This window comes from Typopeltis vanoorti, chromosome 3 (genome assembly GCF_054136105.1).
Source record: "Typopeltis vanoorti isolate ZY-2024b chromosome 3, IOZ_Tvanoo_1.0, whole genome shotgun sequence".
In the NCBI taxonomy this organism is placed as follows: domain Eukaryota; kingdom Metazoa; phylum Arthropoda; class Arachnida; order Uropygi; family Thelyphonidae; genus Typopeltis; species Typopeltis vanoorti.
The window spans coordinates 151,993,199-152,020,691 of NC_143551.1; the positions used below are offsets into that span (position 1 = coordinate 151,993,199).

Here is a 27,493-nt window from a genome sequence, read left to right on the forward strand (position 1 = left end):
TATCATGTGGTCAGTATGTGTGTTTTTTAATGGCCATTGATACTGATTCCTATATTTCGTTTTTCAATCATTTTCATCACTGTATCACTGTAAATTGTAAATATTAAATAGATTTGGTGAAAGGATGCAGCCCTGTCTAACTCCTTTTTTTATTTTCACTACAGAAGTCTTAGAGTTAAACAGCTGCATTTTCTGTTTGGTGTAAATCATTTTTATAATCTTAGGTACATGATCTTTTATGTCTAATTTATCTAATATATTGAACATTTTAATACCTGGTCAAAGGTATTAAAATGTTCAATATATTAGATAATTGATATATTAGATAATTGATCTTTGATCAAAGACCTGGTCAAAGGCCTTCTGAAAGACTATGAAGCATAAGTAAATGTTCCTATTTCTTTCAAATGATCTTTCTATTAGTATTTTTAGTTCCAGAATAACATTAATAGTTCCCATTACTCTTCTATAGCCTTTCTGTTGTTCACTCAATTCACTGATTAAGACTCTTTCAATTTCTTTGTTAACAATGGTTAAAATAATTTTAGATGCACGGGATATTAGGCTCATAGTTCAGTAATCCTTGCAATTTTGTGCATTATTTTTCTTTGGAATTGATATGCAGATAGATGTTGCAAAAACTTCAGATCCTGAATGGATTCCACTAAATAGTTGTTATTACAGCCAGTCAAAGCATTCAGCAGCTCAGCCAGGATATTATCGCACCCATAGGATTTATTATTAGGAAGATTCTTTATTAGTGTTCTATCTCCTTTCTTGTCGGTAGAGTAGTATCTATTGTTATGTTTAACTTAAGGTGTCGTAAATCATCTATCATGTTACCATTATCATCATCATAGAGATCTGATAAGTACTCTATCCATCGTCCATTTATCTTTTCCTTGTCAATGATTATGTATCCATCTTTGTCCTTGATGTTATTAGATTGTGTACATTTTGCTTTTCCATTAAGGTTCTTTCACTTTCAGGAATGCTTCTCTGGTTTGTTCCTATTTTATAATTATCTTGGTGCACTGCCTATTTTTTATGCAATGTTTTATATCTTAATCTTTCTTCTTCATTTGCTCTTCTTTTCCATGTTCTTCTTTCATCGATAAGGTTAATAACTTCTTGTGTTATCCATGGTTTTTTCTTTCTTTCTTCTTGTTTATTGACGTGGTTTTTAGCAGATGTTATGATAGCTGCTTGTAGTCTATTCCACTGAGAGGGTTCATTTACGTTTTGCAACTGCACAAACAGCAGTTCTGAAACATTTTCATTAACTTTTGATTTTACTATTGGGTTTTGTATCCCCTAAAATGGGATCTGCAAATTACCATTTGCAGATCCCATTTTAGGGGTTGACTTCTTTTCATTTTTATTGTTTTCAGGTGAATATTCATCTTCATTAAGATCAGTCTATGATCAGACCTACAGTCAGCACTTGACATCACCTTTGAGTTCTGTATTCCATTGAAGTAATGTTTACTGACCACAATATAGTCTAACTGATTTTTGTATCTTCCATCCAGACTTTCCCATGTGTATCTTGCTGTTGGTTTTTTGCTCAAAATAAGTGTTAGTTATGATGAGACTGTGCTTGTTACAGAAATCAATCAGTTTTTGTCCTCTTTCATTCCGAATTCCAAGTCCAAATGGACCCAGATGTGTAGATGTTCTCTCTGATCCAACTTTTGTGTTCCAGCCACCCATAGCACAAATAACTCGATCTTTCTTGCCTCCAATTTCCTTTATACACCATTATATTTCATCATACATGTTATTTATTTCTGCTTCCTCATTCTGTTCTGTAGGAGCACATATCTGAATGATCAGAATATCTCTAGGTTTAGATTTCACTAGAATTGCCATTACTCTATCTGATTTTTTGATAACATGGATAATTCTTTCTTTTAAGGTAACACGGTGATTAGCATTCATATTTATAAATTTAGGGACACAAAAACACATGCGTTGAAAAGATTATTTTACTAATTATTAATAAAATAACACTTGATGTTTCGACCCATGTATTGAGGTCATCATCACGCGTATATGGAACCAAGCTACATGCTCTAGCCCTGTATATTGGTAAACTAAATCTATGTAGTTAATTAATCTTTTTCCTAGCCTGACATCAAGCGATAAAAAAAAATAAATAAAAATAATAATAATAAAATAAAAAAATAAAAATAAAAAATACAACTACAATAAACTGCTAAAGTGCTCATGTATTAATATTCTTCTTGATTTGTACAGTTCTGGTTGTTATAATATGATTTCCTTCAGTTGCTATTGAATGTTATAAACACTTCAACAGGTTGTCTTCTTGTAGGGGGATTTTTCTTTGGCTTGTTTAGGTTGCAGATGGGTCCTCCACATTCTTGGAATGGTTAAGCCATCATTTTTGTTGAGATTTGGTTTATGTTTGAGCATTTCACATGACTCTTTAAATTTCCTCTCAAACCAGGTTTTCTGCGATGTTGGGACTTGGTATTTTTCCAATCAATTCTGTGGTATGTTTGGAGTGCGTGGTCAGAAAGGCCGGTTTTTCCAAAATGGAGGTATTTAATGTGTCGTTTGTGTTCATCTTGCCTAATTGGAATAGTTCGCCCTGTTTCCCCTATGTATGGTAATTTACATGTGCATTGTATTTTGTATACTTCTGGGTGGGCTAGGTGTGGAAGAGGATCTTTAGAAGAACTGAGTAGGTGTCTTAACTTAATCGGGGGTTTAAAGGTGGTTTCAATGTTGTATTTGTGTAGTGTTCTGTCTATTTTTTCAGAAATACCTCTAACATAAGGAATGGCAATAGCATTCCTGAAATCTTTTTTGTTCTTACTGGTATCTTTGTGGAGGATCTTATGAATAGTTTTTTTACTATATCCATTTTTTATAAATGTTTGGTTGATGATCTTATATTCCTGGTTTAGAGCTTCTTCATTAGAACAAATAGTTTGAGCTCTGTGTTTAAGGGTGTTATGACACCTAGATTTTGTGTTGGGTGGTGATAAGAATTTTTGTGTATGTATTGGCCTGTGTGTGTGACATCACTAGATGCCAGGCTAGGAAAAATATTAATTAACTACATAGATTTAGTTTACCAGTATACAGGGCTAGAGCATCTAGCTTGGTTCCATATACGCATGTATCCTTCTGATGATGACCTCGATACAGGGGTCAAAACGTCAAGGGTTATTTTATTAATAATTATTAAAATAATCTTTTCAACACGTGTGTTTTTGTGTCCCTAAATTTATAAATATGAGGACATGGATAATGTTTTTATTATTTTTTTTCTCTCCAACAAATGCTACACCTCTCATTGATATTTCATCACCTGACATATATACTTTATATATCTTGCCATTTGGAAGTTTTGACTCAAAATCTGATCCTTTCCAAAAGGTTTCACTTATTCCTAATATAGTAATAAGCATTTGGTATATATTGTGGCCAAAATATTTTGAATATTTTATGCAAACATTGTTTGAAAATTATTTAATTTTCTTTCCTTTGTCTTTATCAATGTCCATGTCTCTGATCCATATATGGCTATCATACTGTAAATGAAGTTCTCTGTTTTGGTTTTATTATGATATTTGGATGATTTTCATATATCATTTATCTTCTGAAAGCAGATGAATAAAAAAAAATACAAAAAAACTTCTAAACACTTAATACTTACCTAAAAATTTTGGATGCTGTCCAGAAGTGGGCAGAATGATTAATTGATGAACTCCTCTGATGGACTCATTCCAACTGCTCTTTCACAGACAATATGTTTCTGCCTTATGTATTTTCCACCATTTCTCTATTTTTCTAAGAACATGAGCAGTAGTTGATCAGTATCCACTCAGTGTCCAACAATTCCTTTCTCTTCCAGAACCTGCTTCATTCCATTTATTACTATTTCCCTGAACAGCATTCATCACCTAGCATTTCTCAAGGTTACAGTCTTCAGTTGTTCCAAAATGAAAAAATAAAAATATTTTCTTTTTCTCTTCTTAACCTAAAGCCCAGCAGTAACAATGTGATATTAAAATAAAAAGGTAACCACACACAAAAAAGGAGTCACTTTCAAAGTTAATTCTCTTGAAAGATTGCTTGCAGCAAAATGTTTTAATAGTTTCCACAAGACTACTGATTTTCTGCATATATCTTTCTTGTATGTTTCTTACAAACTTCTCTCAAATTATAGAATAGGTTTTGTAGTTCTGTATTCATTCAGAAAAGATAATCTTAGATATATTTTTTTCTCAGCAACTTTTAGTAAGATAGAAGTCATTATTTCTGTAGCATTTTATCAAACAACTATGTAACACAATAAAAAATACTTGTGGTATTTACTTGAGCTTTTGTAAATCTTAGTCAGTTCCTAAACTAAATTCACTATTCCTATTCCAGCAATCAACTGAAAATTGCAAAACTTAGTAATGCTTCCATGAAGTATATTTTTCATATTTAGGTCTGTAAATTAGTTTCTCACACCTTTAAAATAACTTTCCTTCTCCATTCCACATTACTTCTTTCTACTCTCCCCTTCCTCCTTCTTTCTACTCTCCCAAGAGTCAACATCAATGATACCCTTTAGTGGGTAAAATCAGGATTTGAATCCCATCTAAAATAAAAAGAACCTTTATAAGGGATTTTCAACTGAAAGTGAGTTAGTCGGTCTTATATAGCAGTTTTTTTCTCCTGGAAACTCAGACTTTTCATCACAATACAGATAAATTGGTCAGAAGAACCCACAATTTATAGACATAATACACTGGTCTCATAGCTTTAGTTGATCCACACATAATTACAAAACAACAATTTCCCTCCCCCCTATCCATGTTACTAATGGATAATCTCTTTTCTTTTTGCTAAATGAAGCTCATTCTTACAAGTTTTTTCATGTATGCTCATTAATACCAATTGCACTCGAATGATGAGTCAATGCTATCACTTACTAATGATGTTTACAGCTCTCATATACAATATTTTAAGAAAGCTGTTTACCAAGCTTGGAAGTCCAGATAGTCAACTAAAAAATAAAATAAAATAAATAAAAACTCATAAAGAATGAAATTGTGTACTTACCATTAAAGCAATGATAAGTGCTTGCATTCGATGTTGCATATATGAAGTCTAATTACAGTGTTTTATCAGCAGTTATCTGTAACAGTTTTATACCTTATACATTACATCTTTTAAATGTATTTTTTGTTACACATATCCTGAGGAAGAAGGATACAGAGTTGCAAAACTAGTAGATATAAATAAATTACTATTATACTATGGATATATTCTGTAATCTTATGTAATACGGAAACCAGCCTTATCTTTGAATGCCAACAAAGGTTGGTCGATTGGTAGAGCCTCTGCTACTAATGGCTCAGCAAAACGTTAAGCAAGTTTGAGCGTGGTTAGTAGTTGGAAAGGGTTAAATCATTCGATGCTGTTGGCACACTCTCCCTCGATGAGTCTTTGGACTTCCTGGAGGTGTCACATAATAATAATAATTTTTTGTTTGATTGACAATGACTCGACAAAACTTAAAAGAGTTCTTAAATTTTATTTTATTTTTTTGTCCTTATAAGAAAATCTGATCCAAGATGTAGCATATAGTACATTAGCACTAGCACCATAGATGGGCTAAGGGTTAAGATAATCTAGAAACTCTGCTTTAAGTGACTAAACATATCAATAGAACTTTTTCACACTGCTCTATGCCTTCAATAAGCAGGGCGATAGCCTCACACTGGAAGATAGAGTTCACCTTCTACCCAAAACACACCAAATTTCTCTAAATATTTTATAGCAACTCATTTCCATTATAAAAGCAAAAATAAATAAAATGTATTATATTAAATAGAAACTTGTTAACTGATTAACTACCATGGATAAGCAATGAACAGGAACATCATATAAATATCAAAAGAACAATTAATATTCATAATGGTAATTAATTAATTTAATTAACATATAACCCACATATACAGTATGTAAGTACTCTACAATATAATATGGGTGTCAAAATAAACATTCCTCCACTTTACAATGGCTATGCTTTTTTGAAAGAATCACTTGAAAAAAAAATTTTTTTCTCAGTGTTCCCAATCCTAAAAAATCTGAGCAAGTTTTGAGTGAAAACAATTTTTGCATTACATTATACAATCAGTGGTGTCCATAACACTGATTGTGTAAAGATTTTAAGTCAATCACCTCCTCTTAAGATAGCAATTATCAAGAATGCACTTTGTTAAAAATTTGCATGGAAGAATTTAATGGAAGATGCCATTTGCATTCTAATAACATCACCAAAAGTACATCCATTCTTGGAAATTTTGCTTGAACAATACCAATGTTATGTATAGTGCTTTGTATAATATGTAATATAATGATATAATGCAACTTTTGTGAGCAAATATCAGAGATTAAAGATATCCAATCCTTTGATTTTGTGGTCTCAAAAAATTTTTTTCTTGTTCTAAAAAAGGCTTTTTATACTTAATGATTTGGAGCTTCAAAAATCAGCATATATTTTTATTGTTTTCATTTAATTTTTTCAGTTTCAGATTATAGGCATTGTCTTGATAATATCAAGACAATGCCTATAATCATTATTTTATTGGTCTGGTTGAAGGGGAGTCATTGTTTAGCACTACCAAAAGATTTTATATATAATATATATACCAATTTGGAAAATTCAAATTCTCTTATAGAATTAATTTCTTATTGTATAGTATTTTGCTTAGTGTTAGAGAAAGAACTCTTTGGGATTTCTGTTTGCTAGTTTCCTCTCATAATTTCATTGTCTTCTTTACCATGCCAGTCACCCTTCTTATCTATTCCTTGTGATACTCATCATGAGGTTGCTGATCACATCTTTTATATATATATATATATATATATATACATTTTTTTTTTTACTTGCACTACTTTTTTTCATCCCAGCTCCTGCTTATTGATGCTTCTCATCCATTTAGTATATGGATGAGAAGCATTTATAAGACACAATTACTCTCGTGTCTTATAAAGACCATATTTGACTATAATATAATAATAATAATAATAATAATAATATATATATATATATATATATATATATATATACTGACTATAACTGAGAAACTTCACTATCAACAGACTTATCTTACTGAAACGTTGTAAGTTCTCTTCTAGTATTCCTAAATTCTTACAATTCAGAGAATTGTAAGAATTTAGGAATTACCAGTGAAAAAGCACACAGAATCTACCAAAAAGCAAAACTAGAACTTTTAGGAGAGAAGATTAATGATACCAAACGTAATTTAGCTCTTCTCTTTTCTCAAAAATCATCCTTAGAAAACCATTTAGCGACCTCCTTAGACTGCGTGTCATGGAATCACGTTCAAGAAATAAGTACACGTCGGGCATTAACATCTCAAAACTTAAACAAACATAAGCTTATCAGAAAGTTTAATTAGCTAAAGGCAACACAAGAACAACCAACCCCTAATAATCTTCATGGAAGAACTAAAAAAATAGTGATAAACCAATCGTCATATGTTCTAAATCATAACAAAGAACAAATTCTTGAAAAAGTCTTAATTTTGTCCATGAGCCTAAAACTATTCCCAAAGAAATGTTTTTAACTAAGATGGAGAAAGCTGCATCACTACTTCCTGCTGCAGATGCCAGTTTACTTTGCATGGAAGCAATACTTGCAATTAATAATGCAAGACCTCCATCTGATAACATCTCCCTTGGTGAAAGGCTAGCCATAAAAATCTTAAGAATAACAAAGACATCATTATCACACAAGCTGACAAGGGCAATGCAACTGTAGTGCTAAATAAAACAGATTACCATGAAAAAATCTTGGCATTATTAGAGTCAGATATATACTTGGAAATTGAGAGAGAGATCCAATGAGGGAGATACATAACAAAACAAACAATCTCTTACAAAAAGCCACAGAACTTCCACGAAACATACGCCTTACCGCTCGCTCTTTACATCCATCACCCCAAGATTATATGGCCTCCCAAAGATACACAAGGAAAACTGCCCACTGAGACCAACTGTAGATAGTATTGACTCGCCTACCTACAGCTTATCTAAGTTTCTGGCTTCATCTTTAAAAGGTTTTACAGGAAATTCTTCTTCATATATAAAAAACTCAACAGATTTCGTCTCGAAAATCAAAAATTTAAAACTTCAGCCTTCAGATATCATGGTGAGCTTTGGCGTGGTGGCTCTCTTTACAAATGTACCAACTCAAGATGTTCTCAATATTTTAAAGAACAAAATTTCAAAAAAGATGTTTTCCATGCTATCACATTGCATTCACTCCAGCTACTTTCAATATGAGAAGAAAATCTACAAACAAAATAAGGGGTTGTCAATGGGAAGCCCCCGTCTCCTATATTAGCTAACATCTTTTTTGAAGATTTTGAACAAAAGGCAATCTCCTCAGCTACTCTTAAACCAAAAATTTGGCTGAGATTTGTAGATGACATATTTCTTATCTGGGAACATGGCAACGATAACCTTCAGTCTTTTTTAAATCATTTAAACAACTTCCACCAAGATATCAAATTAACAATGGAGGTTGAAGAAAATGGATCTCTTCCCTTCCTGGACGTAAGACTTACTAAGACATCTGATTCTATTAAAATCTCAATCTTTAGAAAATCTACACACACACAGATAGATACCTGCATGCGTCCTCACATCACTATCCCACACAGAAAGTGGGTATCATCTCAATCCTAGCACATCGTGCCAGATCTGTACTGTCAGATGATGAAGATCTAAAAAATGAACTATAATATCTACAAAGAACCTTCACAAGTAATGGCTGCTCGGCAAAAACTATTAATAAGCATCTATACCGCCGCCATCAAAACAACTCAGAAACACAAGACAATCCCAAAGGTTATATCTCCTTACCATATATCAGCTCGCTCTCCACAAAACTAAGAAGAATTTTACGAAAGTTCAACATAAAAACCTGTTTCTCTACTCTTCCTAAACTAAGATCGATTTTAAGCAAATATAAACAAGCTCACAACCATTTACAATTCCCAGGAGTGTACAAAATCACGTGACTGCAGGAAGCGATACTATGGCCAAACTGAAAAATCCATCCTCCTACGTCTCGAAGAGCACCAGAGGGACATTGCCCACAAAAGAACTAGAGCAAGCGCCCTGTCAAGCCATGTACTGTTTTCAGTAAACACAAATGATGAAGGCCATCAACATGAGATAAACTGGACAACAACCTCAAACCTTCATACATTCCGTGACGAGGTGGAACGCCGCATAGTCGAGTCTAAGGAAATTGTTATGGACCCTCATCACATAAATAATAACCTTAGCTATAATCTACCAGACTCTTTCAGCTCTGCTATCCAATATTGGCACACTCGTGAAATCAGACGCACGCAGCTGCTTAACAATAGAACTTCAACACGGACTGTAGCTACAGTTCAAAACTAATTGAATTTTATAATAGTCATTTGTATAGTGATACGATATTTCTTATAGTGTTTATTTGCTTTCTATGTTCCCACGCCTGAAGAAGTCAGACAATCCGATGAAACATGTTGCATTTTGAATAAATTTAATTGTTATTCTAGTCTCGGTTATAGTCAGTATATATAAATATGAACGTATCCCAATACCGAGTTAATACTACAAATTGCTATATATATATATATATAAAATAAATAAACTATATTCAGCATTTTTGATCTATATTCAGCATTATTCATCCTATTTTTATCCCCACACTCACTTGCCTGAATACACTCATCTACATTCCACCAAATTAACTCTAGTTTACCTGATTTTGCACTTTTAATCTCTTACTGAACAGCACTTTCTCAAGACATATGATTCCAAATCCATCAGTCTTGATACAACCTTTCATCCACTGGATTCACTCTATATATTTACAAACTGCACACCAATCCTCCTACTATCATGGCCCTTCTCAATTTGCTCTTATCATGCCATGACAATGGACTTATAGTCTTAACAGACTCATTGCTCTTTTTTACTTCTTCCATTAACTCTTTCATATCCTATTTCTCTCTCTCTCTCTCTCGTTATATTATAAAAAGAGGAAAAAAATGCTTTTCTTGAAAATATAAAGGAACAAAATAATTAAAAATCATTAAAAAAATTATATTACCTGTAAGTTGTATGGTGTGATGACAGCAATACTATGAGGATTAACACCACTTTTAATTAGATTCTCAAGATGAACACTAACCAAATCAGCTTCTCCTAAAAGTGAAAAATGTTTGATACATGAAATATTATATGGTGGAGAACACATAGAATAAAAGCAATAAACAATTATTCCATCAGCATGATCATTCACCTGGCAAATTTTATATGTCAGGTGAATTTTATATGCCAGATGAATACATCCCAGCCATATGCCAGGCTCAGGCCTGGCACATGGCTGAAATGTATTCATGACTGTAAGCCATGTGTGTTAATGGGGCCAAATTGCCTGTTCTGGGGGAAGAAAAACCCAAGTTTCTCGGTGAAATAAAACCCCTACTTCTGTATGAGATTGGCTAACCAACCTTCTGTTGAAAGAGACCAGATAAAGGTTCCTCATGTCACTGACGGGAATTGAAACTAGGCTTTGTCTATATTGATTGAGCTAAGGAGGCTCACACACACACACATATATATACATATACAGTTTAAAGGATGTCGACTTGAGAAGAAATTAATTCTATTTGATGTACATATGAATATATCTCTAAAACTCTCATGCTAATTAATTCAAGTAACATTTTTTCCTGTCAGCAAAATTTATACTTTTCTTTCTTTACCCAATGACAAGTTTCTTCTATTAGAAGGTCTGCCTCTGTTCATTTTGAAGAACATGAAAACTACATCAAGTTTTCATGAATCTGATCAGCTTAAACGTTGTGGAGCATGCCATTTTTTTCTAAACACATAGTCCTTTGAATGAAAAGTAGTCCTATACAAGAGTAGATTTCTTATGGAAGGATTTACGCTGCAAAGCATTATCAGCTCATCCTAATCTGAACAGGTCTGATAGTTATTAAATGGATAAAAATCCTATATTATTATATTGCCAGTAAGTGAAACTCAAGATCGATAACTACGATCTATGAGTTTCAATGCCGAAAAACTATCGGCAAAGGCAATTCGAAGCAAAGGTGGAGCAAGATCCCTCACTATTCTTGATATTCTCTCATAATGTAAAACAGAGCTCCTAGGAGATATGTTTTACATTACTTACTGGTTATATAACAATATAGGATTCTTATCCATTTAATATCTATTCAATTGCCAGAAAAGTAGCCTTTTGGCTTTTTATTTTAATTACAAAGGTCAGATAGTTTTCATTTATTTCCCATATGGGGAAATAGTACTCCTTAACTCATCTTTTCTAGTTATTATTATTTTTTGATAATGATCAGATTCTATTTTTGCACTTATCTAGCTATAAAATACCATATAGCAGGGTATTTAGAAATGCAGAAATAGAATCTGATTATTATCTCTTACAAGGAAGATTAAGAATACCTCCAAGATGGTTTAAAATTAACCAAATCAATGCAAAGAGAAATCCCCAGGAATCTAAATTTAGACTTTAACTGTTGATGATAAAAGTATTAACTACCTTTATTTGCAAAAATAAATGAAAAACTAGAGCAAATAAAAGAAAATAAGGATATAGAGATAGAATGGAATAATTAAAAAAAAAATTAATAAATGCAGCAACAGAACTTTGGAAAAAAAAAAAAGTGAATGGAAGAGGAAAAGGGGAATAAGAAACTGGGATGAACATACTGAAGCAATAATCAACGACAAGAAAGAAAGTTGGGGATCTAAATAGTAGAGTAGGAAATGATTGTGTCACATACAAAAATATTTTGGAAAAATTTAGAGAAAAGAGCAAAGCTAATAATAATGGCAAATATCTGTTGGATTTCTGCTCAGGACATGGACTGGTTATTACTAACACCATGTTCCAACATAAAAATGTCCACAAATTCACATGGAGAGAAGAGGCTAGGAATAAGAAAAGTCTCATTGACTATGTTATTGTTGATAGTGATGTTTTCTCCCTGGTGCAGGACACCAGAGTGTACAGAGGATTTGAAATTGGAAGTGATCACTATTTAGTCTTGAGCAGGATAAAATTGAATTTCATATTGAAAAGAATAACATGTAAGAAAGTTTTAAAGCGAATAAAAGTTGAGCAGCTCTCAGATGTGAACTGTAGACTAAAATACAGAAAGATTATTGAAAAGAAAATGAAAGAGTTTGAGAACAGGAATCAAACCTTGGAAATTCTGTGGCAAACTCTGAAGAAAACATTGATTGATTCTGGCAGAGAGGCATGTGGTGAGGTTGTGTGCAAGGATAAAAAAATCAGAACTCCCTGGTGGACACAGGAAGTTAAAGAGGCAGTGAAGGAAAAGAAGAAAGCATATCAAAAGCTCCTGGCAAATAAGTCAGCTTTTACTCTTACAGAATACAGAGACAAATGTAAGAAAGCTAAAGAGTGTGTAAAACTAGCTAAACAATAGTCATGGGAGGACTTTGACAAGAACATAGAAAATAAATATCAAGAAGGTGGCAAAATATTGTGCTGCAAAAGGAGTTAGCTGTAAAACACTGTGCTGTAAAAGGAGTTAGAGATGATAAAGGTGACATGAAAACAGGAGAAAAAGATATCCTTGAAGTATGGAGTAATTACTTTGAAAAACTGCTAAATGAAACAAGCAGTGATGACAGCACAGTGATAAAAAACACTGACCAGGCATGCAGTCAGGAATACATATCCATACTTGAAGTAGAAAAAGCCATCAAAGGCTTGAAATGTGGAAAGGCAGCAGGAGTAGATGATATTCGACCAGAAATGCTGAAGTATGGTGGTATAAAAGTCTTACAGTGGCTGCACTGACTAGTTCAGAAAGCCTGGACAGAGGGATGAATTCCCGATGATTGGAGTAGAGCTCTCGTAGTATACATATATAAAAAGGGAAATAAAACTGAATGTGAGAATTACAGAGGTATTTCCCTACTGAATATTCCTGGCAAGATCTATGCAAGTATACTTGAGAAACGGTTGAAAAGAATTGTGGAAGAAAAGCTTGGTGAAGAACAAGCTGGATTCAGGCCAAATAGGGCTGTCAGGATCAGATCTTCACTTTACGACAAATAGTCGAGAAAGCATGGGAATATAACAAAGATCAGTATTTAAGTTTTGTCGATCTGGAAAAGGCATATGACAAGGTGCCAAGAGAGAAGCTATTCAATACGCTGCAGTTATATGGTGTCAATGGGACATTATATCAAGCAATACTTGGTCTTTATTTGAGTTGTAAGTCAGCAGTTAGAATTGAAGGAAGTACAGGAAGATGGTTTAATGTTAAATCTGGTGTGAGACAAGGATGTACATTATCCCCTCTATTATTCATTATCTATATGGATCACATTATGAAGGAAAGTGGAATTGAAGATGTTAATGTCAGCTCTTTGCTTTATGCGGATGATGTTATACTTCTAAATAAATCCGCTACAAGTCTGCAAGATTCTGTGACTAAATTGAATAGCTGTTGTAATTGATATGGTATGAAGGTCAGAAATAAAAAGACAAAGACAATGAAAATAGGCAGAATCATTGAAAATGTCAACTGCGTTGTGAATGGAGAACCTGTGGAACAAGTAAAACATTTCAGCTACTTAGTCATGATTTTTTACTGAAGATGGTAAATTAAATATAGAAATAGACAACAGAATCAGCAAAGCAGGTATGGTGGGAAGTCAACTGAATAAATTCATATGGAATAAGAGAGAAATTAGTCGGAACACTAAATTAGCTGTATACAAGACAGTGTTCAAACCAGTTTTAACTTATGGATCTGAGAGCTGGGTCAGAAGTAAAACACTTGACCAAAGACTAGAGACCACAGATATGAGAGTCCTGAGAAAGATTAGAGGCGTGAACAGATGGCATCAATGGCAATATCATATTAAAAAAGAGGATATTAGGAAAGAACTTGACATTGTCAGCATCCAGGAATGCATTAGCAGAGCTAATCTCAGGTGGTATGGTCAATTAAATAGAATGGGAGAGGAAAGATTAGCAAAACAAGTGTTCTCTGCCAGGTTGGCAGCAAAACAACCCTGAGGAAGACCAAGATATAGGTGGATTGATATGGTACAAAGTGCCTTAGACGATAGAAATATAAGATCTGATAATGTTGGAGTCTTGACAAGTAACAGACTGATTTGGAGGAAAATTGTAGATAGGAAGTTAGTAATGATGTAATTTTTTCATGTAGTACTGTCATATCCTGTACACCCCTTGAGGGTACATGACAGGAATTTGATGATGATGAAGAAAGAAAGAAGCATATAAACAATGGATGAAAGTAAAATAAAAAAAAAGTAGAAATTATGTATAAATACAAAAAATGCAAGAGTATAAAAAAAATAAAGCATGCCGGAAAAGAATAGAGAAACATGAGATAACTTCATAGCAAACCTGTAAATTGAATAGACCAAATGCATACAAAATTTTAAGAAATATGAATAAGGAGGTAAAAGAAAAAGTGAAACTTGAAATAATTAAAGAGAAAACCTGGTTGTACTTCTTCCAAAACTTATGGCAAGATGGTAATGAATCTTCTTCTTCCTCTGCACATTTCTCCTGCTTCCAATGCAGGGTCGCGTATTACATTGATGCAACATTTGTTAGTACAATCCCCAACTGCCTGGAGCTGGGGGGGGGGGGTAATGACCTTTATTGAGGTCTCTTCAGTGGGAGCCAGGCCCGAGTGGAGATACCAGGCAGAAGCATTAGCAAGGTCAAACTTTCAACATCTTTCTCTAAATCCAGAGTAATTTAATAAAAAGGTGGCACACTGTTAGGCAACTACTATAAGTAGAGATGACCTTGCTAATGCTTCTGCCTGGTATCTCCACTTGGGCCTAGCTCCCACTGAAGAGACCTCAATAAAGGTCGAAACTAGGTAGTGGCCCTTCCCTTAATGCATAACATTATACATATCCGCAAGGAGATGTGTTTTGTATTATGGGAGATACTGAGATAGGAATGATGTTAGCTTGTTCCACACCTTTGCAACGAGTTGCACGGTGTTATACCACCTTACCCCAGTCCTGAAGATACTTTCAGGTGCAAAATTTGTTTGCTCACACTGTGATAAAGGATTAACTAAATTTATTATACTCAATAAGTATCTATCCTATCCCAATGGCTTTAACAGGCCTTTAAGGCCCACAACCTTCCAAGCATGCTTGGATTTCGTAACCAAAATACGAGGATAGAATGGTCACTCCTATGCCTCGAAGTATTCTTGGCTGTATCCCTGTGTGTTCACAGGGCCGGTTTGCCTGCTTGCGGGATGAAAAACCCCAGATAAACTGGCGGAAAAAACCTACTGCCCGCGCCCAAGACCGGCTAACTTGGCTATGGCTGAGGAAGATCCTTAAGCTCCTCATGTCTCCGACAGGAATCAAACCTAGAACACTCCTTCCCGAGGCATATGGTTGCGAAGCGCAAAGCCACTAGGCTAACCGCGCCGACCCTCAATATGTATGGTTGCATTAATTTACCAAAGATCTGGAAGACAATGATTTTAAGACCTGATAGCTTGAATTCTCTAAATTAACTTTATGGCTTATAGAAGAGCCATAAAGTTAATTTATAGAAGCACATGTGCTTCTATGGATCAGTTACAATTTAAATTGTAACTGACCCATAGAAGCACAATGTTGTCAGTTACAATTTAAATTGTTTTCCTCAATTATGTAGTTTAGTGCTATGTGCCCATTACAGTAATAATTGTGCTCAATTATGCTAGGTAGAAAACTAGTGAAATATGAGTGAGTTTAATAAATGTATTTTCCCTTCTCTCTGTTTTGTTTATACTATAAAGCATTATTATCAGTGGATCCTGGTCATTTTTCCTGTCAAATACCTGTTTTACTAGTCTTTCATCTCCTTTCCTGCTTAAGTGACAAAACCTCCTTTTAGTTATCTCTATTCACACATTCTTGAATACTAATAGTCAAGTTTTTTAAAAATATCATCACTTACTATCACTATACAATTGATATGATCAATCATCATCTAATTCCTGACATGTACCCTCAAGGGATGTACAGGATATGATAGTACTACATGAAAAATTTACATCATTACTAACTTCCTATCTAGAATTTTCCCCCAAATCAGTCTGTTACTTGTCAAGACTCCAACATTATCAGATCTTATATTTCTATCGTCTAAGGCATTTTGTACTGTATCCATCCACCTATATCTTGGTCATCCTCTGGGTCGTTTTCCTGCCAACTTGGCAGAGAACATTTGTTCTGCTAATCTTTCCTCGCCCATTCTGTTTAAGTGACCATACCACCTGAGATTAGCTCTGCTAACGCATTCCTGGATGCTGACAAAGTCAAGTTCTTTTCCAATATCCTCGTTTTTAATATGATATTGCCATTGATGCCATCTGTTCTGCCTCTAATCTTTCTCAGGACTCTCATATCTGCGGTCTCTAGTCTTTGGTCAAGTGTTTTACTTCTAACCCAGCCCTCAGATCCATAAGTTAAAACTGGTTTGAACAATGTCTTGTATACAGCTAATTTAGTGTTCTGACTAATTTCTCTCTTATTCCATATGAATTTATTCAATTCACTTCCTACCATACCAGCTTTGTTGATTCTGTTGTCTATGTCCATATTTCTTTTCACTTAAACTTTGATATCATCCAGGTCTACCTACTCACTGATGAGACCTCAAAAAAAGGTTGAAACCGGTCTGGTTAGTGACCTCTCCTCATATTGTAAGGCAGTATTACATCTCCTAGGAGCTGTGTTTTACATTATGAGAAAATATCAAGGATAGTGAGGATACTTGCTCCACTTTTGCTTTGAGTTGCCTTGGTGTTGTACTACCAGGTGTTCACTTACGCTTGGATTCGCCGATAGTTGTTCGGCATGAAACTCTTAGATCATAGTTTTTGATCTCGAGACTTTCGCATACTGGCTGTTTTTATCAGGGATTTTTATCCCCTTAATTTAATTAACTTCACCAGCAAAAATAGCCGTTTGGCTTTTTATCTTAGTTATAAAATTCTACCTATTTTCATTGTCTTTGTCTTTTAAATGCTGGCCTTCATACCATATCTATTACAACAGTTATTCAATTTAGTCAGGGAATTTTGCAAACTTGTAGCAGATTTATTTAGAAGTATAACATTGTCCACATAAAGCAAAGAGCTGACATTAACATCTCCAATTCTGATATCATGTTTAATACCACTTTCCTTCATAATGTGATCCATATAGATAATGAATAACAGAGGGGGAAAATGTACATCCTTGTCTCACACCAAATTTAACATTAAACCATGTTCCTGTACTTTCTTCAATTCTAACTGCTGACTTACAACTCAAATAAAGACTAAGTACTGCTTGATATAATGCCCTATTGACACCATATAACTGTAGCACATTGTATAGCTTTTCTCTTGGCACCTTGTCATATGTCTTTTCCAGATCGACAAAACTTAAATACATCTTTCTTTGTTATATTCCCATGCTTTCTTAACTATTTGTCGTAAAGTGAAGATCTGATCCTGACAGCCTCTATTTGGCCTGAATCCAGCTTGTTCTTCACCAACCTTTTCTTCCACAATTCTTCTCAACTGTTTCTCAAGTATACTGGCATAAATCTTACTAGGAACACTCAGTAGGGAAATACCTCTGTAATTCTTACATTCAGTTTTATTTCCCTTTTTATATATGGGTACTATGAGAGCTCTACTCCAATCATCGGGAATTCATCCCTCTGTCCAGGCATTCTGAACTATGAAGTGCAGCCACTGTAAAGACTCTTATACCACCATACTTCAGCATTCCTTTTCGAATATCATCTACTCCTGCTGCCTTTCCACATTTCAAGCCTTTGATAGCTTTTTCTACTTCAAGTATGGATATGTATTCCTGACTGTATGCCTGATGAGTGTTTTTTACCACTGTGCTATCACTGCTTGTTTTATTTAGCAATTTTTCAAAGTAATTACTCCATACTTCAAGGATATCTTTTTCTCCCATTTTCATGTCACCTTTATCATCTCTAACTCCTTTTACAGCACTCTGTCCTCCATTTCTAAGCTTCTTCAACAATCTCCAGAATATCTTACCACCTTTTTGATATTTATTTTCTATGTTCTTGCTAAAGTCCTCCCATGACTTTTCTTTAGCTAGTTTAACACAGTGTTTCACTTTCTTACATTTGTCTCTGTATTCTCTAAGAGCAAAAGCTGACTTATTTGCCAGGAACGTTTGATATGATTTCTTCTTTTCCTTCACTGCCTCTTTAACTTTCTGTGTTCACCATTTAGTTCTGATTTTTCTATCCTTGCAGACTACCTCACCTTACTTCACCACCTTACCTCACCTCACCACCCAGACCTGCCTCTCTGGCTGAATCAATCAGGATTTTCTTCAAGACTTGCCACTGAGTCTCCAAGGTTTGGTTCCTGTTCTCAAATTCTTTCATTTTTTCTTCAATAATCTTTGTGTATTTTAGTCTACAGTTCACATCTGAGAGCTGCTCAACTTTTATTCGCTATGATCTATATGATTCCCAATTTTTTCTCAAAATTCTCATATCTATGATGGCTAGCCTCTGATGAAATGTTTTATTTCTAACCCTACTTTTAGTTCCTTAGGTTAAAACTGACTGGAATACCATCATATGAACTGCTGGTTTGGTTGTTTTGGCTAATTTCTCCTTATTCCATATAAGTACTCATTTCATTCATTCACACTCTCAAAGCAAAAAATCCACTCATTACATCTGTAATAACCACACCCCATCTCAACTTCCAGGGATGACTTGCTGTTTTCTGCTCTCCCCCCTACTCCTACCAACCAAATGCTGAAATATTTTTTCTGCATCAATCCTATAAAACCTATAAAATGTGAATTTGTATAAAAATAACTGAAATTTCTATCATATATCCTTTTTATGCTTATCAATCAACTTTTCAAATCCACGAATCCTCAATCAATCATAAAGAAGCATTCAGCATACTACTCACAATCTTGGTCACATGCCTCTGGATCCTCACCACTACTTCCTTATCCCCATGAAACCAAAGTGACCAGACCTGAGCAAAGTGATCTAGATGTGGTCATATTAAGGCCTTATTGAGAGGCATGATAACTTCCTTATCTCTTATCGTGTTCTTCAATGAATAATCCTATGAGCTATCTTAGCAATATGCCTTCTAAACTTCAACTCTTTATCTAATATCATCCCAAATCCCAATCTTCATTAATTTCCTTGAATACAGTCCCATCAATTATGCTACACAGTTTGGAATCTGTTTATTCCAAAATGCATAACTTTATACTTTTCCGCATTAAACTCATACCCATTATCTTTTGTACATATTTCAAGCCTATTTAAATCATCCTGTGAACCCTCCAGATTGCCTTGATTAACTATTACTCTACCCAATTTTGCATTATCAGCAAAGAACTGAATATCTCATTTAAAATTATTTCCTGTATCATTCATGCAAAATAAACAGTAGTAATCTAATCTGAGCCCTGTGCCACCATTGGTCACCTTCTTGTTGCTAGATTCTACTCCTTCATATAGTCCATCAGCCACCCTTTTATTCATATCACCAGTTTCACATCCATCCCCATTTGTTCTAATTTGTGTGACATAGATCCATGTAGTATCTTGTCAAATGCCTTTGCAAAATCAAGCAGTATCCTCGTGTAGCCATTCTCTTTATCCAACTCAGCTATCAATCCCCTATAAAACAGTTAGTAATGTACTAAGGAATGACTATCATATTCTTATCCACCCATTTATGAATTCTCTCACTCGTTGTGACCAACATTTCCAGTACTTTTACCACCACTCCTGAGATAATGAGCAGTCTATAATTTGATACTGCAGTGTTAGAGCCTCCTTTATGCAATAGAATTATTTTCCCTCCTTCCACATTCTTGTAAAAGACAAGCTGAAATCCCATCTAATCCTATGATAGTATCTGCATCAAAATTCTGAAATATCCTAAATATCTCCAATTCATTACCCTCTACTCTCACATCTGTCACAGCAATATCCTCACTTGAATGTATATACTTGCAAAGTGGTCACTCAGTAATTAACTATTTCATCTGCTTTTCTCACCTTACTACCATCAGCACTCATTAAAGTTTCCTTCCACAGTTATTCTTCATCTTTACTTGCCACATAAGAAAAGAAACTGGGATTTTCTTTAGCCTAATTTTTTCTCATAATTTGAATTTGCCTTCCTTACCATACTGGTTATCTTTCTTACTTGGCACTTGTGCTGTTTATGGTCACCTTTCTCCTTATATACCCTCTACAACATTTTCTTTTTTTTTTTACAGCTCTTGCTTAATGATGCTATTCATTCATCCAATTTCTACCTGATTTATCCTCCTAGAAAATCCTAGCCTTGGATATAAAGTCTGATATTGTTTCCTCCAGATATTGTTTGTCTATTCCCCCATTAAATATGAGGGATAGTCTCCCATATTTCCATATTTGATTTGCCATTATCATGACATGCTGTCCCTAAATAGCTGCAATATTTTAACTGTTCTGCGAGTTTACCATTAGAAATGCTGTTAATGTTTTTTAAGTTCTTGCCTATTCTGGTATAAATTATTAGCTACTGATTGTCAGTCAAGGAAATGTTTAGTGGAGAAAGTACATCTAGAGATAATAATTAACTAGTTAAAAATTTATTTAGATAATTAGATTATTAGGCCAATATTTTGTCTCGGTCACCAAGGCATCTTCATGGGTACAAAGAAATATATTAATGATGTGTATGCAGACAAACACAGACCGAGAGTGAAAGGTAGGATCCTACAGTTCTAAATGGAGCTCTCTGTGGGTGCGGTGATGCTGGTGATCAAAGTGAAATACTAGTGTAATAATCTAAATAGATAAATAAATTTAGTTAGTTTATTATCTCTATCTCTAGAAGTGCATTTTTACCCATATCTGATTGGAGATGTGTTTGCTGATGATGAAAAACTTCACACTTATTAACACTGAACTGTTCAGTATTCTGAACACTACCAGTTCAGTGTTGATAGACATAAAGTTATGCACTTCAGTGGGATGAGATATCCAGTGCCATATTAGATTGGCGGGATCATGCTAGAAGAAACTGATCAAGCTAGGGATACTGAAGTTTTAGTAGATAGGCAACTGAAGTGAAGAAGTCACATAGCAAAGACTGCAAATACAACTCATAGGATATTGCAATGCTGAAAACAATCACATGGCCTCACCTGAATTACTTTGCCCACATTTGATCTCCTGCCTTCTGAGGTGATGCAGGTACAATGGAGAATGTTAAAAATAATATGACACTGTCAAAGTTGGAATGACAGCTGGTGTGCATGATGTATGGCCTCCCTAGATGAGTCCTCGACTCCCTGGAGGTCTCTGATAATAATAATAATATTGAGACAAGACTGCTTAAAGTCTTTAGCTGCATTGAAGTGTGTATACGTCTATAATTACATAGATGCAAAGTGTCCATTAAAGTCAATATATTATATTGACTTTAATGGATGCTATAGAAATTATATGGATATGAAGCACTTTTAATATTTTTTATCCGTGTGGCAATTTGGTGGTTAAGGGTTAAAGCCAAGAGAATACCATTACATAACCTTTAAGGAATGTGAAGAACCAACTCTGACCTAACGTCCAATCCTCACCTTCATGTGATACCATTAGCGGATATCCACTGGGTGCTGAACAAATAACAATGGGCTGGCGATTTGTGACTTAGTTCTTAGCAAATAAGTTGGATCATACCCTAAAAGAATACAGAAAAATGTAAGAGAGAGCAAAGCTATGTGGCAAAGTAGTCATGGGAAGACTTTGATAAGAACATAGAAAATAGATATCAACAGGATATTGTCGGCAAAATGTTCTGGAGGATATTGAAAATGCTTAGAAATGGAGGAAAGAATACTGCAATGGCAATCAAAGATGATAAAGATGACTTGAAAACTGAACATAAAGATATTGTAGATGTCTGGAGTACTTTTGTTCCTTTGAAAGACTGTGAATTAAAATAAACAGTAACAGAAGAAATATTTAAGAGGAATGTAAACAGGAGTGCATATCAATACTTGAGGAGGAAAAAAGCTATCAAATGCCTGAAATGTGGAAAGGCAGCTGGAATACATGATATTCAACCAGAAATGCTCAAATACAGAAGTATAAAAGTTTGCAATATAAAAGGTTGCACTGCATAATTCCCAAGGTCAGTAAGAATGTCAAATTCCAGTGATTGAAGTAGAGCTCTTATAGTTACCATCTGAAAAAAAAAAAAAAAAAAAAAACTGAATATGAGAATTATGGAGGAATTTCTATACTAATTGTTCCAGGTAAGATTTTTATGCAAGCACACTTGAGACAAGGCTGAGAAAAATTGTGGAAGAAAAATTTTTAAAATAACAAGCTGGATTTGGGCCAAAAAATAGAAGTTGTCAAGATCAGATTTTTACTTCATGAAAAAAAGTTGAGAAATAGTGAATATGTAACAAAGATCTATATTTCAATTTTTGCAGATTTAGAAAAAGAATATGCAAAGATGACTAGAGAAAATCTTTTCAAAAAAGCTACAATTAAAAAGGTAAAGGAACATTATATAGTGAAAAACATAGTCTATATTTAAGTTATAAGTCAGAAGTTAAAGTGGAAGGAAATACAAGAAGATCGTATGATGTAAAATCAAGTATAAGACAAATGCACACTATCTCCACTTTCCTTTGTAAAGTGATTCATGTCATCTATATGGATCACATTATATAGGAAAGTGGCATTAAATCTGATATCAAAATTGGAGATAATAATAATAATGCATTTCTAAGTGAAATAGTTAGAGAACAATATTTCAGCTAATATGTCAATTTTTAGTGAGCATTGTAAATTAAATATGAAATAGAGAATAGAATTAGCAAACTTGATATGGTGACGAGCCAACTGAATAAATTTATATTTATAAATTAAGAGAGAAATTAGACAGAATACTAAACTAGAAGTACACAATGTTCAAACCAGTTTGTGTTATGGACCTGATAAATGGGTTAGAAATAAAACATTTGATCAGGGACCACAGACCACAGATATGAGAGTTCTGAGAAAAACTAGTGAGTGAACAGGTGGCATCAATGGCAGAATCATATTAAAAATGAAGATATTAGGAAATAACTTGACACTGTTAGCAATTCAAGAAAGTGTGAGCACAGCTAATCTAAGATCCATTATAATAAATTATGGAGACAATTACTGTGTTAGAGTAATAAATTTAACTTAATATAAACCAAAATAATTACCAACAATTCACCCTTCAAAATCAATATATATATATATATATATATATATATATATATATATATGTTAAAGATACCAAGTTATTTTAAACCTGGTATTACTCCATTTCCCAAGTAAGCAAACAGACAAATAAGTCAAGTTTGCACCTGCACATAATGCAAGTCTAGCTGACTCTGCAGGTAGTGCAAGACCAAGGTAACTCATGGTAAAAGTAGAATAAGCTCTGATCACTAATCTTAATATTTACCCATAATGCAAAGCACATCTCCTAGAGGAGATGTATGATGCTTTGTATTAAAGGCAAGGGGCCACTACCCAGACCGGTTTCGACCTTTATTGAGGTCTCATCAGTGGGAGCCAGGCTAAAAATATCACGATTTTAGTAATACAGAGCTTATAAGTATTTTACCAGAACAAGTTACCATAAGGTGTTTTAACTTTATTAAATAAAAATCTCAGGAGGAGATATAAATGTAGAAAATATTTTACCTTGGGTATAATTAAATGTTAAAGATACCAAGCTATTTTAAACCTGGTATCTTTAACATTTATTATACCCAAGGTAAAATACTTTCTACATATATATATATATATATATATATATATATATATATATATAAACAAGAGGCAAGCTACATTACAATACACATGGTATACTAAAGTAACACTAATTTGGTCAATTGTTAACTGGTGAAAAATAAAAAATAAAATAAATAAAAATAAATAAAAACTACTAAATCAAAACTAGAGTTCTTTTTTTGTTTGGCCTAACAGATAAATTAAAACAGAAGTTAGGCTAAATATTAATCACAGACAAATTAAACAAAAACAGTACTGATAAAGAATACAAATAGTATTAATTAAATCAGAACCAAAACAATACTGGTGGTGGCTATTATATGAAATAAGAGCTGAAATTGAAACAGAAGCAATGTGGCTGAATGTATGTTTATCACATTCTTGGGATTTCTAGGTTGCCAATATTGTTTCGATTAGGATGGTTGATCAAAATTTCACAGGCTTTCTTAAATTTGAATTCATACCAAGTTTTTGTACAATGTAAGAAACAGGTTTCTTTCCAATCAGTTTGGTGATATGGCCAGTTAAACAAAATGAGAGAGGAAAGGATGGCAAAACGAATTTGACCAAGATGACAGGAAAAGATCCAGAGGAAGACCAAGATATAGGAATGATTCAGTTTGAAGTGCCCTATAAGACTGAGATATTAGATGATAACACTAGAGTACAGACAAGTAAGAGACTAATTTGTTGGGAAAAATTTGATAGGCGATTAATAAAAAGGATGATATTAATAACAACAAGGTAAGTCAGTTAATATCTAAGAAAAATGAGGTAATATGGTATGGTGACTCAATTTTAAAATTTGAGCTTGCCGAGGGAGTCACCACTTCAAGTTTCCCGGGAAATGTAATTGAAAACCAAAAGAAGCAAGAAAGAAATGTGAAAAAGTAAAACTTGTAGGATTACTACCTAGATATGATATACTGAGTTAAGGAGGGCGATGATAGCAAATGATTTCACGTGCAGGCTATGTAGAAGATATGGATGTGATTTTTTAGACGTGTGGGGATGTGTTTGATAGCAGAAAAGATTTGTATAAGAATTATGACTTAATGCAGAGAGTCAGGGAAACTAGATCATCAAGGGAGGAATGGGAAAAATGTGTGTGAAAGTTCAGCTATGGTATACAAACATGAAAAAGATATAAATGCCTTTGAACATGGTTATGTATGTGGCAGAATGGAAAAATATGCTTTGGGTTTGGACCTTTTAAGTATGTCTGAGGAAGGAAAAGAGAAAATTCTAGAACAAAACTAAAGGGGTTGAATTTGTTATTTTATTGAATACAATGTGGCCTAAGATTGTTGGCATTAGTGAAACCTGGCAATCAGAATCAGATATGATAAGTGGGATCGAGTGTAACAGATATACTATTTTTAGGAATGACAGAAGAGATAGGAGAGGAGGAGGAGTGCTACTAATGATATCAGATGACTTAAGTCCAGTTAGAGTAGAAATACAAGAAAACAATGATGGTAAGTCCCATGTAGCGATGAGATTGAGGCTATTTGGTGTGAAGTGGAGGTTAACAGAATGAAATATATGGTGGGGTGTTGCTACAGACCTGGTAGCTCAGTTGTAGGGGACGAAGAAATGCATTGCCAATTTAGCCTTATGGGTACCAAGCGAATGATCATTACGGGTAACTTTAATTTTCCAAACATTGATTGGGTAGAAGAGAAATCTCATGATCAGAAAGAACAGGAATTTATTGAATTGTTGCGAGATAACTTTCTCAAGCAGCATATGAAAGGAAGAACTCAAGGTCAAAGAGTGTTGGATTTGCTCATAGCGTCAGAAGGGATCTCTGTCAAGAATATGGCTATTTTACCACCAATTGGTGACAGTGTTCATGCTGTTCTTTCTTGGGAAGTATCTACTTGTATTGAAGCTCCGAATAAATCAGGCTACATGCTGAATTACAAAGCTGGAAATTATGATCAACTTAGAAGAATACTATCTTTGGTATTAGTTACTGAATGGAAAAAATGTCACCAATGTATGGGAAACCTTGAAAAAGTGCTTGAATGAGGCAGTATCTCAATGTATCCCTAGTGTTCGAAGAATAAATAGGTTGGGAGTGAAATGGATGTGCAGCCTTATTAAGCTAGAGATCCACAAGAAGAAGATGATGTGGAAAGAATATTGTGAGAATAAGTATGAGAGGGGTTATGAAATATATAAAGAACAGCCAATATAAAGAAAAGCCAATTTCTTTTCATACAGGAGGTATGAAAAGAAATTGGCCATGCAAGCTGATGGCAATCCAAAAGAATTTTATCGTTATGCTGCAAGCAAAAGAAAGAATGAATGTGGAAGAATAACTTTATTGAATGCAGATGGTACACGAGTGTCGGAAGTTAAGGAGATTGTTCAGTTAATGACTGCTCACTTTGTTAAGATATATCAACCAGGTGTATGTAGCATGGTGCTACTGCTATGTTGGATGAAGAGTTAGAGGTTCATGAAAATGAGGTTGAAGAGCTCTTACATAACCTGGACAAGAATTTGTCAATAGTGACAGATGGAATATCTGCCCATTTGTTAAAGGAATGTTTAGCTGAATTGGCTAGGCTTTTCACACACTTGTATAACTTGAGTCTCAGCTCAGGAATGATACCACAGTAATGGAAGGAATGTATGATAGTTCTATTGCACAAGGGTGGTGAAAAAACTGATGTATCTAACTACCGACCTATTAGTATCTCTGGTGTGGTAGTGAAGATTTTAGAGAAGTCGGTAAGAACTCGCATAAAGAAATGGGTAGATAAGCATTCTATACTCTGCAGGGAACAGCATGGGATTACTAAAGGAAGGTCATGTTTTAGCAATTTATTCACATTTTATAACAATGTTATGGCAGAGTTGAATAAAGGGAATGGATACACTATGATAATGTTGGATTTTTCTAAGGCATTTGTTAGGATACCACACGATAGGCTGTTGTGTAAACCGGAGAATATGGGATTGGAACGTAATCTATTGACTTGGATCAGGGGATGGTTGACAGACAGATATCAAAAAGTGGTATAGAATGGGTGTGAATCTGCCAGATTTAAGGTAACCAATGGTGTACCTCAGGGTTCAGTCCTTGGGCCATTATGTTCAATCTATGCATTAATGACTTCAAGCAGGGTCTATCATCAGATTTGCAATTGTTTGCTGATGATGCAAAGATAGGCAGTGCAATCAGGGATGCTGCTGATATTCAGCAATTACAAAATGATTTGAATAGACTGGAAATCTGGGCAAACGAAAATAGCTGTCAGTTTAATGTTAGTAAGTGTAAAGTTATGCACTTTGGAGTGATTAGAGTTCCAGTGGCATATTATATTATTATTATTCAGGCCTCCGTGGAGTCAAAAGACTCATCGTGGGAGGTCCTTTCTAAGTAACAAGTCTATCAAGACTTATCGAGGGAGGTCCCTCCTTGGAAACACAAAGTCTATCATACCACTCCTTAAATGCATTGACTGTTCTCGATCT

General features: G+C 34.2%; 1 protein-coding gene across 7 annotated transcripts in view; it reads right to left on the reverse strand.

Annotated features, from left to right (window-relative positions):
* LOC150108661 (DNA-binding protein SMUBP-2-like) overlaps positions 1–27,493 on the reverse strand; it is a 240,629-nt gene that overhangs the window by 76,132 nt on the left and 137,004 nt on the right. For all 7 annotated transcript variants that reach the window (XM_090390909.1, XM_090390907.1, XM_090390911.1 and 4 more), the window contains one exon: positions 10,169–10,263. In XM_090390909.1, the coding sequence (XP_090247035.1) occupies positions 10,169–10,263 (95 nt within the window). The remainder of the gene's footprint in view (positions 1–10,168; positions 10,264–27,493) is intronic.